Source organism: Strix uralensis, chromosome 2 (genome assembly GCF_047716275.1).
Source record: "Strix uralensis isolate ZFMK-TIS-50842 chromosome 2, bStrUra1, whole genome shotgun sequence".
NCBI classification, from domain to species: domain Eukaryota; kingdom Metazoa; phylum Chordata; class Aves; order Strigiformes; family Strigidae; genus Strix; species Strix uralensis.
This window is the reverse complement of record NC_133973.1, coordinates 138089100-138104393: the sequence shown is the minus strand read 5'-3', so window position 1 is coordinate 138104393 and position 15294 is coordinate 138089100. Positions and strand designations below refer to the sequence as shown.

At 64.9% G+C, this 15294-nt stretch overlaps 4 protein-coding genes across 4 annotated transcripts; 2 read left to right on the top strand and 2 right to left on the bottom strand.

The window, feature by feature from the left end:
* Positions 1 to 70: 70 nt before the first annotated feature.
* Positions 71 to 6143, bottom strand: LAMTOR1 (late endosomal/lysosomal adaptor, MAPK and MTOR activator 1). The gene is made up of 5 exons (XM_074860620.1): positions 5980 to 6143; positions 3453 to 3598; positions 2499 to 2576; positions 1955 to 2081; positions 71 to 647 (listed from the first exon to the last, which is right to left on the bottom strand). The coding sequence occupies exons 1-5, from the start codon at positions 6019 to 6021 to the stop codon at positions 555 to 557; spliced, it is 486 nt and encodes a 161-aa protein (XP_074716721.1). The 5' UTR covers positions 6022 to 6143; the 3' UTR covers positions 71 to 554.
* Positions 6144 to 6349: 206 nt separating this feature from the next.
* TOMT (transmembrane O-methyltransferase) lies at positions 6350 to 10079 on the top strand. Its single transcript, XM_074860618.1, has 4 exons — positions 6350 to 7157; positions 7501 to 7785; positions 9173 to 9369; positions 9602 to 10079. The coding sequence occupies exons 2-4, from the start codon at positions 7524 to 7526 to the stop codon at positions 9920 to 9922; spliced, it is 780 nt and encodes a 259-aa protein (XP_074716719.1). The 5' UTR covers positions 6350 to 7157; positions 7501 to 7523; the 3' UTR covers positions 9923 to 10079.
* On the bottom strand, positions 10027 to 11839 carry ANAPC15 (anaphase promoting complex subunit 15). The gene is made up of 4 exons (XM_074860619.1): positions 11624 to 11839; positions 10697 to 10756; positions 10467 to 10604; positions 10027 to 10299 (listed from the first exon to the last, which is right to left on the bottom strand). Exons 1-4 carry the CDS (start codon positions 11741 to 11743, stop codon positions 10252 to 10254), a joined length of 366 nt encoding a protein of 121 aa, XP_074716720.1. The 5' UTR covers positions 11744 to 11839; the 3' UTR covers positions 10027 to 10251.
* Positions 11840 to 13321: 1482 nt separating this feature from the next.
* Positions 13322 to 15074, top strand: LOC141940303 (folate receptor gamma-like). The gene is made up of 5 exons (XM_074861093.1): positions 13322 to 13513; positions 13629 to 13773; positions 13960 to 14148; positions 14237 to 14372; positions 14674 to 15074. Exons 1-5 carry the CDS (start codon positions 13467 to 13469, stop codon positions 14946 to 14948), a joined length of 792 nt encoding a protein of 263 aa, XP_074717194.1. The 5' UTR covers positions 13322 to 13466; the 3' UTR covers positions 14949 to 15074.
* Positions 15075 to 15294: the final 220 nt, after the last annotated feature.

The following is a 15294-nucleotide window of genomic DNA, read 5'->3' as shown; positions in this document are numbered from 1 at the left end:
CCATACACCCCCGCCAGGGCTCTCCCACCGCACTCCCCCTAGGGCTGGCACAGAACAGAGGAGACAGGTACTGGATGAACATGGTTTTATCTACTGTGGCCAAAAATAATAATTAAAAAAAAAAAAAAAACAAAATAAAGGTCTGAACATGTAAAAATGAGCGGGGAGGGTGTCAGCCACCACGTTCCCGCTCAGAGCGTCCCATCCGTGGCAGCCCGACTCCAGCCCCGCCTGGCTCCAGCCCACCCTTCCCGGTGCCCCGGCACACGGTGCTGAGCCACAGCAGAGCCTCCCCCACATTGGCGAAACGCAGCCCCCTCCCCACGCACCCCCCCTCCCCTCCCAAGGAGGAGAAAACCTCCGAGCAGCGCCAGGAAAGCAGGTGTCCGTACAAGTTCTGTCGTGGCGCCGTGGGGAGGGAGGGGAGAAGAAATAAAGACAAAAAGGGGGAAGAAAAAAAAAAAAACGAAAACCAAAACCAACCAAACCCCAAGGAAACAAAAAAATAACCACCCAACCCAAAAGCGGTGAAGCTGTGGTGCTGCGGGGAGGGCTCAGGGGATGCCAAACTGTACAACCAGTTCTTCTTTGGCGTCGACGCGGATCTGTGAGAGCGCACTGAAGGCGTAGGCGGCTATCCGGGACACCTGCGGGCGAGCACAGCACCCGGCCTCAGCACCACCTCCGGAAAATGCCCTTATCCCCCCCCAAAAAATCCTTATCCCAAAGAAAAGGCCGCGGGTGACCCCGGCACATCCCGCCCCAGGTGTTCGGCGTCGCTCGGAGCACCCACCATCCTGACTCCAGCGCCTGCTGACGCCCACCCGCCCGTAGGATGGGGAATAATTCACCCCCCCACAGGTCCCTGTCCCCGAGGACGCGCTGGGGCAGGGTTGTCGCCCGGGAAGCGGGACCAGGGGTTTGTGCCAGGCTGTGCCAGCCCTCCTGCGGCTCTGGGGACCGGCAAGTGGACCAGAACCAGCTGGGGGGAATGGGGAGACCAACCCCGTAAACAGCTGGGAGCAACGCTGGGGCTTTTCCAGGCGCTTAACGGGGAAGGCGGCAGCTCCTGCTGTGAGGAAGAGCGTTTCCCTGGCAGCTCCTTCCTCAGAGCGGCTGCGGGACTCGCCGGGAGCTGCCAAACCCCCTCCTGCCACCAACGATCCTCTGACAGGACTGGATGGAGTTTAGAGCCGCTGCCTGCACGCAGTTACTGCGCGAGAAACCCATCCCTGGGCTTTGCCTTCAGCGCCGAGTCCTCCCAGGCTGCTGAAACTCAGGATTTTGGCTTCACCGCCGGCACCATGACTCTCGCGGGAGCCCCGGCACGGCCCGTGCTCCTCCGGTGAGGCTGCACCGAGCTGAAGACCCTGTGAGCGGCTGCTGGGACCCTCCGGCATGGCCGCGCTGCCACAGACAAGCTGGAGGAGCAGCTGAGGGAACTGGGGGGGTTTAGTGTGGAGAAGAGGAGGCTGAGGGGAGACCTCATGGCCCTCTGCAACTGCCTGAGAGGAGGGTGCAGAGAGGGGGGATGAGTCTCTTGAGCCAAGGAACCAGCGGCAGGCCAAGAGGGAATGGCCTCAAGCTGCGCCAGGGCAGGGTCAGACTGGCTCTTCGGAAGGATTTCTTTGCAGAAGGGGTTGTTGGGCGTTGGAATGGGCTGCCCAGGGCAGGGGGGGAGTCCCCATCCCTGGAGGGGTTGAAGAGTCGGGCTGACCCAGCGCTGAGGGATCTGGTGGAGTTGGGAACGGTCAGGGTGAGGTTCATGGTTGGACTGGAGGAGCTTCAAGGGCTTTTCCAACCTCCATGATTCTGGGATTCTAAGCTGTCGCTGCCAGAGCTCCCAGCGAGCCAGGACAGCAACATTTCACCCCCCGCATCTCCACAGAGCACCGAGGGGGACCCCGGGGACCAGCTTGGGGGGGACTCGGAGCTTCCCCCCAGCCCCTCTCACCTGCTGCAGGTCTGCGAAGGGGACGGGGTCGCTGGCGAGCACTTGGTGCGGTTGGTTGGTCAAGGACGGCAGCAGCGGGAGCTTCTTCCAGTGCGTCAGGTTGTTGCTCAGCATGGCCAGGCGCGTGCTGCCGAGGGGAGAACACCGAGCGTCGGTGCCAGCACGTGGGGAGAAACGCACCGGGGAGCCCCCGGGCTCGGCACAAGATGGTGCCGCACCTTCAGGCATCGGCACCGAGCAAAAGCCACGTCGTTCCCAGCATCCACCCCGAGACGGGAGGATGAGGGAGCTTCCAGCTTGCCCAACACAGGCGCCTTTTCAAGCAGGAGCAACCACTTCCAGCCCCCCGCACCAGGCGAGGGAACACAGGAGCCCTTTGTGTGCCGCCGCCCTCGGCTCTGCGGCGCCAGGAGGGCGGAGGGGAGGAGCGGGGCTGAGCACCGACCTCCCGGGCACAGGGAGCCCAGCTCCACACAGAATTTACTCTCCTGAGGTCAAAAATCACCGCGAGGACGCGGCTTTAAGGGAGCGGGACAGGTCCCACCTGTACTGCCTGGCTCTGTCCATGTACTCGTGCTGCTCCATGCCCTGGGAATCGGCTGCCGACACGTCGATGATGTTGCTGCAGAAACACAAAGACAGCGGGTCCGGCTGCGGGCTCGTCGCTCCCCACAAACGTTCTCCCTGTCTCAGGCAGACCCAGCACCCAGCCCGGGATTCAGGCCTCCCAAAACAAACAGCTCAGAGGCTAAACTCGCAGCACGGACACTGCCAGCGTGCTGGGCTGGAGCGGCTGCTTGCCAGGAGGGAAACGCTGAGGACCGTTTGCCCCAGGACAGATGGACACAGAGCTGGGGGCTTCGCTCCGCAGTCCCCCACGGCACAGGCCGGCCCACACCCCAGGGACCTCAGCACGCAGCCGCTCGGGGAAGGAGGCTCCGCCGTGTCACTGCGAGGATTAAGCGCTCGGCCCTGGGCTCAGAGAGGAGGAGGGCGCTTGCCCAGGTGTGTGCCACGGCCCGGCCATGTGCCCACCCGCCAAGAAGAGTGGCCCTCGGGGCTGCTGTGGGACACACACCGGTTGCCACCAGCTGCTCCATGGCAGGCAGGGGAGCAGCAGGGCCCACGAGCAATGCAAACCCCCCCCCTCCCATTGCCCCTGCGCATTTTGGCGGGGCTGCCTCCACAGGGAGAAGCGTCCCCATGTCCGCCCCACCCTGAGAAGAGGACACAGTGCTGGTACCCCACAGTCCCCCTCTCCACACCCCAAGGACTCACTTTTCCCAGTTTGGGGCTCCCCAGTTCTGGCCACTATCCCCAGCCCAGCAGCCAAGGGGTCACCTCACACCCGGGGTCTCACCTCTGCACCCCCACGGGGCTCAAATCAGAGGGAGGGGGGCTGTCTACAGGCAGCCCACCCCCACCAGCACCGCGTCGGGTACTGCGGCCGTGGCTGCTCCCCCCCGACGCCCCGCAGCACGTACAGCACGAGGCTTACATGGCCGTTTTGGCGAGGATGGAGGAGAGCATGGCCTGCTCGTCGGTGCGCGCCGATGGGAGGTTGTGGTAGCTCTGCTCCGCGCCGTTCAGCACCTTGTTGGGGGGGCTGGCTGCCGGCTCCAGCAGCCGTTTCGTCTCTTCTTCCTGGGGAAAAGCAAGAGGAGGATCAGAGGGTAACCCTGGCACAGCCCCAGCTCTGCCGAGGCGGCGGTCAGACTCCTATTCCTCAATTTTTTCACTTTTTCCCCCACTGTCACAAAATGAGCGAGCGTGGCTGAAATCAGGCAGCTGGGGCTGCCAACCCTGCAGGCAGAGTGGGCGTCCCCGTGGAGGGTCCCAAGCTTCCACTCGACGTGCTGGCACCGACCTGCCCAAAACCTGGCGCCTAACGAGGATGCGCCCGTCACATCCCAAACCTGCCTAAGCAGAACCCACCTCGGCCAGGGGAGGGCCGGAGGGACCCCGCCAGCCTTTCCTCGCGTCCACACCGGCACAAAAACATGGCTTGTGCGGGTTATGGCGTGGCCAGCACCAGGTGGACCCCACTGGCCGCAGCCCAGGGGCACCTGGGGCGAGCAGCAGCGCGGTCGCTCCTCCGTCTGTGACTTCTCCCTGGCCAGCAGCTCCCGCTGCTCTTCCTCCCACTGGGAAATGCCATCGCCATCCTCCAGCCCAGGCCCCTCTCCATCCCTGCAGCCCACCCGGGAGCAGAGTGGCTTGGCCACAGGTCCCCCCAGTAATGAGCCATTGAACTGCTAAGGCTTGGACAACCAGCCCAAGCCAGAGCTGACCTAGAGATGAATCCTGTATGTTTTATAACTGATAACCATTGAGCTAACAGGGATTATAATTATACTAAGGTGTAACAAACCACCTATTCTGATGGAAAAAGTGGAAGTGTTGAAGCCTGAGCAGCAGGCCCTGAGCCGAAGCTGCTAACTCAGTATGTAATCATTAGCGAGATACGTATGGAAGACGTAGCTATCTTGAATGTATATTTATCCTTCTTTGTGTGTGGATAACAGGGTCGTGGAGACAGCTGTCTGGCTCTGCGACCTGATGTGTGATCTTCCTCATAATCCAATTAGATAACAGAGAAACTCCCTGAGCTTCTCCCTTGAGCCCTGGCCAGGCTCTGGGGGAATCTAATGTGAGACTGAAACCAGATATTTCCACTCAAAACAAAGGTGTCAGTTATTCTGGCTTGCTGATTTTTGGTATATAAGGCCGGACCCGCTCACAGTGACTCCGGATGCCTCAGCTACGGGTGGACACACCGTGTAGGACCCCCCACTCGCTGGGACAGGCTCTGCAAATCCTCGCTACACCCAGGGCTGCCCAGCGCCTGCGGGGCTGGATGGTGGGAACAGGTGTGAGTGGTGATGGGTCTTTCTTAATCGCTATTCTCTCTCTCATGTAGTAATGATTTGATGCATTACCCTGTATTTTCCTATTTGTTTTAGTGCACTATTCTGCCTTTTCTTACTGCATGTTTTCTGTATTATTCTGTTACATTATTTAGTTATCCCCAGTAAAATACGCCTGCTCTTTTCACTCTGCTGTCCGAATTTAATTGCTATCCTTAATCAGCAAAACAGCCCTCACAGCCGAGCTCACTGGCAGGGCACAGGCCGTGGCTGCCCGCACCGTGGATTAAATTTCCGCAGGACAGGTGACAGCCCCGATTTTGCGCCAGGTCCCCCCCCGCCACCCCCCCAAGCTGCTCAGCAAGAGGCGGTGGGGACAGTCACACTGTCCCAGGGAGGAAAACCTGGCAGCGCTCCCGGCAGCGGGCTCTGCGGTGGGATGGGGGGCTATGGGGAGTGGGGGAGGCTCATCCTGCCCGACCCACCACCTCCTCCTCCTCCCAGGGAGGCTGCGTGAGGCTGGGGGAATGGGAAAGGGGATGGGGGGAGGCGAGGAAAGGGTGACACTGAGATGATGGCGGGCAAGAGCAGCTCTCGGAGGCTGGTGTAGGAAAGGAGCCAGCCCCGGGGAAGGGGCTGGGGCAGCGGGGGGGGGAGATGACAAGGACCCAGGGGGCCACCCCGAATTTCCCGGGGCAAGCGGCACCTTCCCCTGGGCTCCTCTCCTACACCAGAAACTGTGACGTTAGGGCAGAGCCGGGGAGGCCACGCCAGGGGCCCCCCGGGTGTCTTCGGGCTCGTCCCTACGCGGACACGGCGCGGGAGGAGGGGTTCAGCCCGGGGTTACAGCTCCCCGTCTCCCTCCCGGTGCCAAACAACCGCGGGCACCGCAGAGCGGGGAACTCCCGCAAAGCCCAGGGGCAAACGGGGGGAACCAGGCCGGGAGGCCCCGGGAAAGGACCGAGGCTGCCCGCGGCCTGGCAGTTCCCCACCGCTCGGTGCCCCCACCCCCGGGACGAGCCCTCCGCGCCGCTCCCCTCCGGTGCCGTGTGCTGTCGTATCCCCGCCATGGCGGCCTGAAGGGACAGGCCGCCGCCGCCGCCGCCCCCGCCGCCCCCCCCCCGCCGCCGGCAGGCCCCGGGCCCCTTCCCCGCGCACCTGGTCGGAGGCCTCAGCCTCGCTGCTGTAGCAGCAGCCCATGGCGAGGCGCAGCAGGGCCCGGCCGGGCGCGGCGCCGCTACGGTGTCCGGTAGGGGCCCGGCCGCCCCGGTCACGTGAGAGCGGCGGCGGCGGCGGTGGGTGAGGAGGGGCCGCGTCCCGCCCACTGCCGGCCCCGTGACCCGCCATCGAGACACGTGGGCGGAGACAGCCAATGGGGAGGCAACAGCGTGGGGAGGCGCTTAGCTTCCCCCGCCCCGCCTAAAGGCGCGCCGTCATGTGACCTGCAGCCAATCAGCGCGCGGAAAGGGGGAAAGGTGGGTGCGCCGGCCCCGCCCCCGGGGGGGCCGCGCGCGCACGGTCACGCGTGTGTGTGTGTGTGCGTGTGTGCGCGCGCGCGCCAGTGCCCCCAGTGTCCCAGTCCCAGTACCCCCAGTGCTCCCCCTGCGCAGCCCTTGCAGGGTTCCATGACCGCTCCGGCTGGGCAGGGTCACGGGTGGGGCCCCACGGGGGGCACTGGGGGGGGGACGGACAAGTAGGTGCCCACCCCTGCTGGGGATTCCCCCCTGCCCCCCCCTCACTGCAGTGAGTTCGTTGGGGCTCAGCCCCTCACTCCGGCTTGGGGGGGCGGCGGCAGGCAGAGGGGCTGGTCCCCGCTGTGCTGGAGGGGGCTGCAGGGATACCCCAGCCCAGAGCTCACGGCAGGCTGGGGAGGAAGGGGGGGTGCTCCCTGAGCCCAGCACCCACCCTGCAGCACAGCACCCAACCCCCAGTCCAGCATCTAGCCCCGCCTAACATCTGCACCCCCACCCCCAAATCCAGCCCCACAATCCAGCTGCCACCCCCTGGCTCTGGTGGGTGCTCCCCAGCACCAGGATCGGGCCCCACCCAAGGAGCAAGACCCCAGCCCCACTATCGGGACTCCACCCCAGTGACAGAACTCCAGCTCCCAGTTTCATGCCCCCAGTCCCAGTATCAAGCCCCCAGCTCCCAGTATGAGGCCCCAGTCCCCGGACCCCTCCCCCAGCCCCGCTCAGCCCCGTAACCAGAGCCGGTGCCGGTGGCGGCTGAGGTGACACCATCAATAATTGAGTGGGCAGCCCGGGTCGCCTGCCTGCTGCCTGCTCCCTGCCTGCTCCCTGCCTGCTGCCTGCCTGCTGCCTGCAGTGTGAGGACAGGTAGGTGCCACCCCCCGGCCCCAGCCCCTCGCTGCGCCTGGGGGCCCCCAGCCACTCAGGGTGGGGGGTACCAGTTTTGGGGTGCAGGTTTTGGGGCACAGGGGCAGCAAAACTGGGCCAAAGCTGGGGGCGGGGGGGGGGGGCAAGGGGCAGTGCTGCCCAGTGTGTGTGTGTCCCCCAACACCCCTCAGCTCCCGGTGTGGGGACCCCCAGAGCACCCCGGGGCCAGGCAAACCCGGGGGGTGTGGGGGGGTGTGCAGAGCACTGCCAGCTCATGACACCAGTGGGCTGACCTCCCCCCCTGCACTCTCAGCATCACTCATGGGGGGGCCCCTTTCCACAGCCTCACCCCTTCCCCCCCTCCCAATGGTGTCACCGGCGATCGCCCTGGCCTTCCTCCCCTTCCTCATCACCCTCCTGATCCGGTACCGGCACTACCTGGTGCTGCTGTACCGGGCGGTGCTGGTGGCATGGCTACGGGACCGGCTCACCGGCGTGCCGCGGGAGCAACGCGCCTTCCAGTACCTGCTGGCCCACGCCATCCCCGGCGACCCCCGCCACGTCCTCCAGACCCTCGACCAGTGGAGCTACTACTGCGAGCACCTCAGCTGCATCGGGCCCGTCAAAGGTCAGTGTGACCCTCGCCCGTCCACGCTGCGCGAGGGAAGGGGGGGTGTCCCGCTGCCGGGCATGGCCACTGTGCAGCTGTGGTGCAGGTGGTGTGGCCACGGCATCGTTGATGTGGTTGTGGCACTGTTGGCGTGGCCACGGCATCGTTGGGACAGCCATGGCACCATTGGCATGGCTGTGGCACTGTTGGCGTGGCCGTGGCACCATTGGTGTGGCCACAGCACCGTTGGCATAGCCATGGCACCATTGACATGGCCGTGGCACCATTGGTGTGGCTGTGGCACCATTGATGTGGCCATGGCACCATTGGTGTGGCCATGGCATCACTGGCACAGCCATGGCACAGTTGGCATGGCCATGGCACCGCTGGTATGGCCACAGCATCGTTGGCATAGCCATGGCACCATTGGCATGGCTGTGGCACTGTTAGCGTGGCCACAGCACCATTGGCGCGGCCACAGCATCACTGGCACAGCCATGGCACTGTTGGTGTGGCCGTGGCATTGTTGACATGGCCATGACACCATTGGCATGGCCACACCACCAGCACAGCCATGGCACCATCAATGTGGCTGTGGCACCCCTGGCACAGCCATGGCACCATCGCCCCAGCTGTGGCACTGCTGGTATGGCCATAGCACTGTCTGCACAGCTGTGGCATCATTGGTGTGGCCACAGAACCAATGGTGTGGCCGTGGCACCACCAGCACGGCTATGGCACAGTTGGTGTAGCCATGGCAGCCCTGGCATGGCTGTGGCACCATTGGTGTGGCCACGGTACACTGGCACGACCCTGACACTGTTGACACAGCTGTGGCACGATCAGTGTGGCTGTGGCACCGTTGACATGGCTGTGGCATCGCTGGCATAGCCATGGTATTGCTGGCACAGCTGTGGCACTGCTGGTGTGGCTGTGGCACTCTTGGCACAGCCGTGGCACCGCTGGTGGGGCCATAGTGTCACTGGTGTGGCCGTGGCACCCTTGACACAGCTGTGGCACCACTGGTGGGGCCATAGTGTCACTGGTGTGGCCATGGCACCCTTGGCACAGCCGTGGCACTGCTGGTGTGGCTGTGGCACCGCTGGTGTAGCTGTGCAACCGCTGGTGTGGCCATGGCACCCTTGGCACTGCCGTGGCACTGCTGGTGTGGCCATGGAGTCACTGGTGTGGCCGTGGCACCGTTTTGGGGGCTCTGTCCCCCCAGCAGCACCAGGGTCGGGTGGCTCGGGCAAGGCCGGCTGGGGCCACGGGGAGCTTTGGCGCAGCCATCCAGCCCCTCCTGCCGTGCCCTCTGCCCCTCTCGGCACCCTTCCCCCTGCCCGGAGACGGTGTGGGGGGCACCGAGGTGGGTCATGGGGGTGCTGAGGACCACATGCCGTGGCAGGGAGAATCGTGGAGCGGCTGGTACGGGAGCGGGCACCGCAGCGGGTGCTGGAACTGGGCACCTACTGCGGTTACGGCACGGTGCTGCTGGCGCAGGGGCTGCCCGTCGGCGCCCGCCTCTACACCGTGGAACCCGACCCCAGCCATGCCGCCGTGGCCGAAAAAGTCATCCGCCTCGCCGGCTTCGACGAGCAGACGGTGAGTGCCACGCGCCGCCACGGCAAAGCCCGGCTCAGCCCCACGGCTCGTAAAGCGAGACAAGGGGGGCAAGGAAAAGGGCTGGGGGGGCCCCTCCACGCTGTGGAACCACGCGATAGCCGGGAAGGGAAAAGCCAAATCCTTTCCCTGGGGCGCCGGCGTGGCGGCCAGCAGGTGGGTGGGTGGGGTCCCCCCAAAACCCCAGGGCTGAGCCGGAGGGCCCCACGTGCAGGTGGAGCTGATCGTGGGCCCCTCGGAGGAGGTGATCCCCCGGCTGCGGGCGCAGCATGGCCTGGCAAAGGCCGACTTTGTCTTCATGGACCACGGGAAACGCTGCTATCTGCGGGATCTGCAGCTACTAGAGACCCACCAGCTGCTAGCCCCAGGGGCTACCGTCCTGGCCGATAACGTTCTCTTCCCCGGGGCCCCCCATTTCCTGCAGTACGCCAAAACTTGCGGGAAATACCACTGCAGGGTGCACCGCGCCAGCCTGGAGTATTTCCGCGCCATCCCCGACGGCATCGCCGAGCTCTGCTACGTGGGGAACCGCTGAGACGGGGGGGTTCGTGTCTCACAGGGGTGGGGGGAGCGCCAGGGGGGCCCCCCCTCACCCCTAAACACGGGCTCTGAGGGTCTGTGGTGCAGATTTGGGGGCTGTTTGTGTGAAAAGTGAGTTTATTTGGAGAAAAAAAAAAGAAAAAAACCAAATAGCTCATGCCTCCCCGCACTTCACTGGCAGCGTCTCTCCGGCCCCACCCCGGGGGGTTTCACCCCCCCCCTGCCCCACGCAGCCCCCCCAGAGCGGCCGCGGCAGGAGGGGTTTCCCCAAACTGCCCCCCCCGGGGCTGTGGGGAGGGGGGTGTGGAACCTCCCCCCGCCGCGTCAGATCATCCACTGGTCCTGATCCTGCTCTGCCCCCTCCATGTCCACCTGGGAAGGGGAAAGGTTTGAGGGCCCCCCCCGCCTTAGCGCCCCTAAACCAGAGCAGGGAGACCCATTGGGGGTGGAGGAGAGGAAACGACCCACCCCGGGCTCCCCACTTCGGCACACCCCCTGCTTTGGGGTCCCGCCCCCCCCCCCCCAGCCCCATTATTTACCTCGTTGATCTCCCCATCATCAGGAGACTCGTTATAATCGTTCATCTCATCCATATCCTGCATGTCCTCGTCATCCTCCGAGTCCTCTTCGCTGTCTTCATCGTCCTCGTCATCCTCCTCCTCCTCCTCATCGTAATGCTGCGGGTACAACAGCTCCAGCACCTCGCTGGCCCCCGCCCCGATCTCACGCAGGGGTGGGGGACCCCCCCCAGCCCCCCCACCACACCCACCTCGGACGCCGGCTTTCCTATGGGCACCAGGTTGTTGTCCTTCTCGGCTATGCTCTGGAGCTGGGGGGGCGAGAAAGGGGGGTGCAGGGGGGGTGAGCACCCCAACACCCAGCCACGGGCAGCTGCCCGCACTCCCTAGCACAGGCAGGGTAGTCCCAAGCAGGTAGCGCTGGCCAGGGGGTTCCCATGAGGAGCATAAGCAAAGCTCAAACACAAAGCTTTTTTTCTTTTTTTTTTTTTTAAATAAAAAAAGGCCCCAAATCCGAGGTGTCTTTTCAGCCAGCTGAGCACGACCGCTGCAGATAATTAAAGCTCAATTAAAATAGTCCAGCACCTCCCACCCAGAGGGACTTACAACTTCTCCCAGGTGCTGGGCTTTTAATTATTGACTGAAATAATTTAATTATAACAATTTAATCACTGATTATTGTTTTTTTTCCTAAATTTTAACCAAACCGATGGCTTTCCCACACCCCCATACTCAGGGGCCGTGGCACTGACCCGCCCTCACGATGGGGGGCACTTGTAGGATCAGAAATCACCACTGAGAAGGTTAATTAATTCATTCATTCCTTAATTAGGGGCTGCTGAGGGAGCTTCGGGTCAGCCCCAGCTCGTTAGTGAACCCCACAGACAACGGGGAGCTCCGGGCCCTGTAAAAACCTTAAAAAAAAAAAAAATATAGAAAGGGTGAAACCAGTCGCAGAAGAGCGCCCGGGCCCAGCGCGGTCACTGCGTGCCCGGGACACCGGCGCGGCCTGGCCCCGGCAGCCCCGGAGGCCCCAGCCTCCCCCAGCCAAGCCCGGTGCAGCCGCGGGGGCTGAAGCACGGCCAGGGTAAGGCTGCAGGGACCCCCCCCAGTGCCCCGCTCCCTCCCATCGCCCCAACCCCCCCCCCCCCCGGTGCCTCGCTCCCCCCGGGGCCCACCCAGGCCTGGTGCTGCTGCTCCTGCTGCTGCAGCTCGGTCTCGTCCACGCAAGGCCGGTCGAGGTTGAACCAGAGCGACTCGGTGACGCGGGGCAGCAGCGAAGGGAACAGCGTGGACATGGCGGGGGGGGATGAGGGGAAACGAGGGGGGAAGGGGGGGAACGGGACACCGGGAGCGGGACAAGACCGCCACCGGCCGCTGACCCGGAAGTACCACCCGGCCCCACCGGAAGTAGTGGGGAGGGCCCGGCCCGCACGGAGCATGCGCGGGGAGACGGGCGCGCGCAGCGAGGCCCGCCCACCAGAGGAGCAATAGCGGCGGGGCGGAGCCGGGGCGGGGCGGAGCCTGATTGACAGCTCAGGGGTGTCTGCCCTCCCCCAGCGCGGCACCGGGGGGGGGCATCTGTGACCCATGGGGGGGTGACCCCCACGGGACATCTGTGACCCCAGTGAGGGGTGTCTGTGACCCCGGGGGGTATCTGTGACTCATGGGGGGGTTGTGACCCCAATTTGGGGGTATCTGTGAGCCCCTGGGGGGTATCACCCCCCCCAGGGGTATCTGTGACCCATGGAGCAGCATCTGTGACTCATGGGGGGGTTGTGACCCCTATAGGGTATCTGTGACCCCAATTTGGGGCATGTGTGACCCACAGGGGGTATCTGCCCCCCCCACCCCGGGGTATCTCTGAACCATGGGGGACCATCTGTGACCCCAATTTGGGGGTATCTGCCCCCCCACAGGGGTACCCCTGCGGGTGACTCATGGGGGGGTTGTGACCCCCACAGGGTATCTGTGACCCCCATTTGGGGGTATCTGTGATCCCCTGGGGGGTGTGTCTGTGACTCATGGGGGGATATGTGTGACCCCCACGGGGTATCTGTGACTCATGGGGGGGTTGTGGCCCCCACAGGGTATCCATGACCCCAATTTGGGGATATCTGTGATCCCCTGGGGGTGGATCTGATGCCCCAAAGGCATCTATGACTCATGGGGGGGGAGCATCTGCAACCCCTGGGGCATCCGATACCCTAACTTGAGGGTATCTGTGACTCATGGGGGGGCATCTGTGACTCGTGAGGGGGTTGTGACCCCCATAAAGTACCTGTGACCCCAATTTGGGGATATCTGTGACCCCCCGGGGGTTATCTGTGACCCCCTGGGGGGTGTCTGACACCCTGGGGGCATCTGTGACTCACAGGGGGGGGCATCTGTGACCCCAGTGGGGTATCTGCAACCCATGGGGTATCTGAGACCCCAATTTGGGGGTATCTGTGACCCCTGGGGTGTATCTGTGACCCCCACAAGGTATCTGCAATCCATGGGGTATCCAAGACCCCAATTTGGGGGTATCTTGACCCCCACGGGGTATCTGTGACTCATGGGGGGGTTGTGACCCCAGTGGGGGGATACGTGCCCCCCCCCCCCCAGGCATCTCTTACCCACTGAGGGATGTGTGTGTCATCTCCCCCCCAGGGCATCCCTGAGGACCCTGCAGTATCGGGGCGTCAGATCCTGCCCCTCATCCTGGTGTCGGGGCTTGGGGCCACCTCCCTGCCGTGCCCGGCCCCCCCCCGGGAGGGAAGGAAAAACATCCCCGAGTGGATTTTGGCGGGCGCTGGCCCCAGCCCGGCGCCGGGAGGACGAATCCCAGCTCCACGCCGGGGCGCGGCGAGGCGGGGGGGGGAGGGTGGGGGGGGTTCAACCCAGGACACACCGAGGCCGCGGGGCGCGACGTCCTGTCCCCTCCGCGCACCCACGGGCGCTGCCCGCCCCGCCGTGCCCCGCGGCGGGCACCGTCCCGTGATCGGTGGCCAAGGGTTGCGCCGCGCCGTGACCTTTGAGATGAGCCACGCTCGCCCCGCGGCACCCGGCACCCGCCAACCCCCCAGGTAAGAGCCCCGAGCCCCCCCTCGCCGGTGGTCCCGGGGCTGATGGTACCGCTGTGTCACTTTGTCCTCGGTGCCGCCACCCTGACCCCCCCCCCCGCGCCGTTGCCACCCGCAGAGCGATGGTGGCCGCGTGGGCGCTGCTGGCGCTCCTGGCTTGGCCGATCGCCACCGCGGCGGCGCCGGAGTCGCTGCTCAACATCTGCATGGACGGCAAACACCACAAAACGGAGCCGGGCCCCGAGGGGCAACTCTACGGGCAGGTAGGGTCCTCGCCCACCCCCCTCCCCTCCCCAGCACCCACCAGCATCACCTGCCGTTGTACTGGTGCCGCAGTGGGCGGTGGTGGGTTCCGTCACCCAGTGCCACCTCCCTGTGTTTTCCCCGGCACGCTCGCCCCCTTCTCCCCGTCGGGGTGGCCCGGCTGAGCCGCGGTTGCCCCGGCGCAGTGTGCTCTCTGGAAGGAGAACGCCTGTTGCACCGCCAACACCAGTTTGGAAGCCCACGAGGACCAGTCCTACCTGTACAGCTTCAACTGGGACCACTGCGGGGCCATGCCAGAGAAGTGCAAGCGGCACTTCATCCAGGACACGTGTCTCTACGAGTGTTCCCCCAACCTGGGGCCCTGGATCAATCAGGTGGGTGTAGAAACCCACACACACATACACACCCCCCGTCCTGGGGTGAACTGGGATAAACTGGGCTGAACTGGGCTGGCCCCCACAGACGGACACGGACTGGCGGAAGGAGCGGATCCTGCACGTGCCGCTGTGCCGGGAGGACTGTGAGCAGTGGTGGGAGGACTGCCAGGACGCCGTCACCTGCAAGGTCAACTGGCACAAGGGCTGGAACTGGACCACAGGTCAGTGGGGGGGGCGCAGGGGATCCCCCCCATTATGGTGGGACCCCCCTGTGGGTCCCCAGTCACCCCCCATCTCGCCCCAAGGGAGGTGGCTGCGTCCCCTCTCCCCTGTGGCTGTTGGGGGGGGGGGAGTGTCCCCAGTGGGGTGGGGGGTGCTGGCAGCCCCCCAAGGTCAAAGGCAACCCGGCAAAGCCAGCGAGACCCCTCAAGACCCCGAAACACACCACGCGCAGGGGAATGACCCCCCCTCCCTCCCAAAGACCCCCCCACCTCACCTTGTTCCCCCCCCGACCTTCGCCAGGCACCAACCGATGTCCCCACGGCGCCATGTGCCAGAAGTTCAAGTTCGTTTTCCCCACCCCGGCCGACCTCTGCGAGCAGGTCTGGTCCCACTCGTACCGGTACAGCCCCCATCGCCGCGGCAGCGGCCGCTGCATCCAGATGTGGTTCGACCCCGCGCAGGGGAACCCCAACATCGCTGTGGCCCGCTATTACGCCAACGCCGCCGGCCCCCCCGGCCCCCTGCCCCTCGGCCTGCTGGCCCTGCTGCCCCCCACCCTCCTGGCCCTGCGCTGAGCTGCTGGGGGGCGGGGGGGCAGGTTTTGCGTTGTGCCCCCCCCATGGGACACCCCCAAACTGCACCAGCCGCCTTGTGGGGGTGTGTGTCCCTCCCTCCCCAGCATGTGGCTGGTGAATAAACGCTCCTGCCCTGCTTGGTTTTGGGGTGCCATGGGGCTGGGGGGACACAGTGGGATGGGAGGGGGGGAACCTGGTCCTACACCTCCTTTTGGGGGGGGGATGAAGCAGGACGTCACCCCCGTTTCTCTGTGCCGACCCACCGGGCTGCGTGGCAGAGCCCCCCGAAACGTCATGCCCAGCAAAGTGGGGGGGTGTGGGGCTCCCCGCCACCAGGACAAGAGAG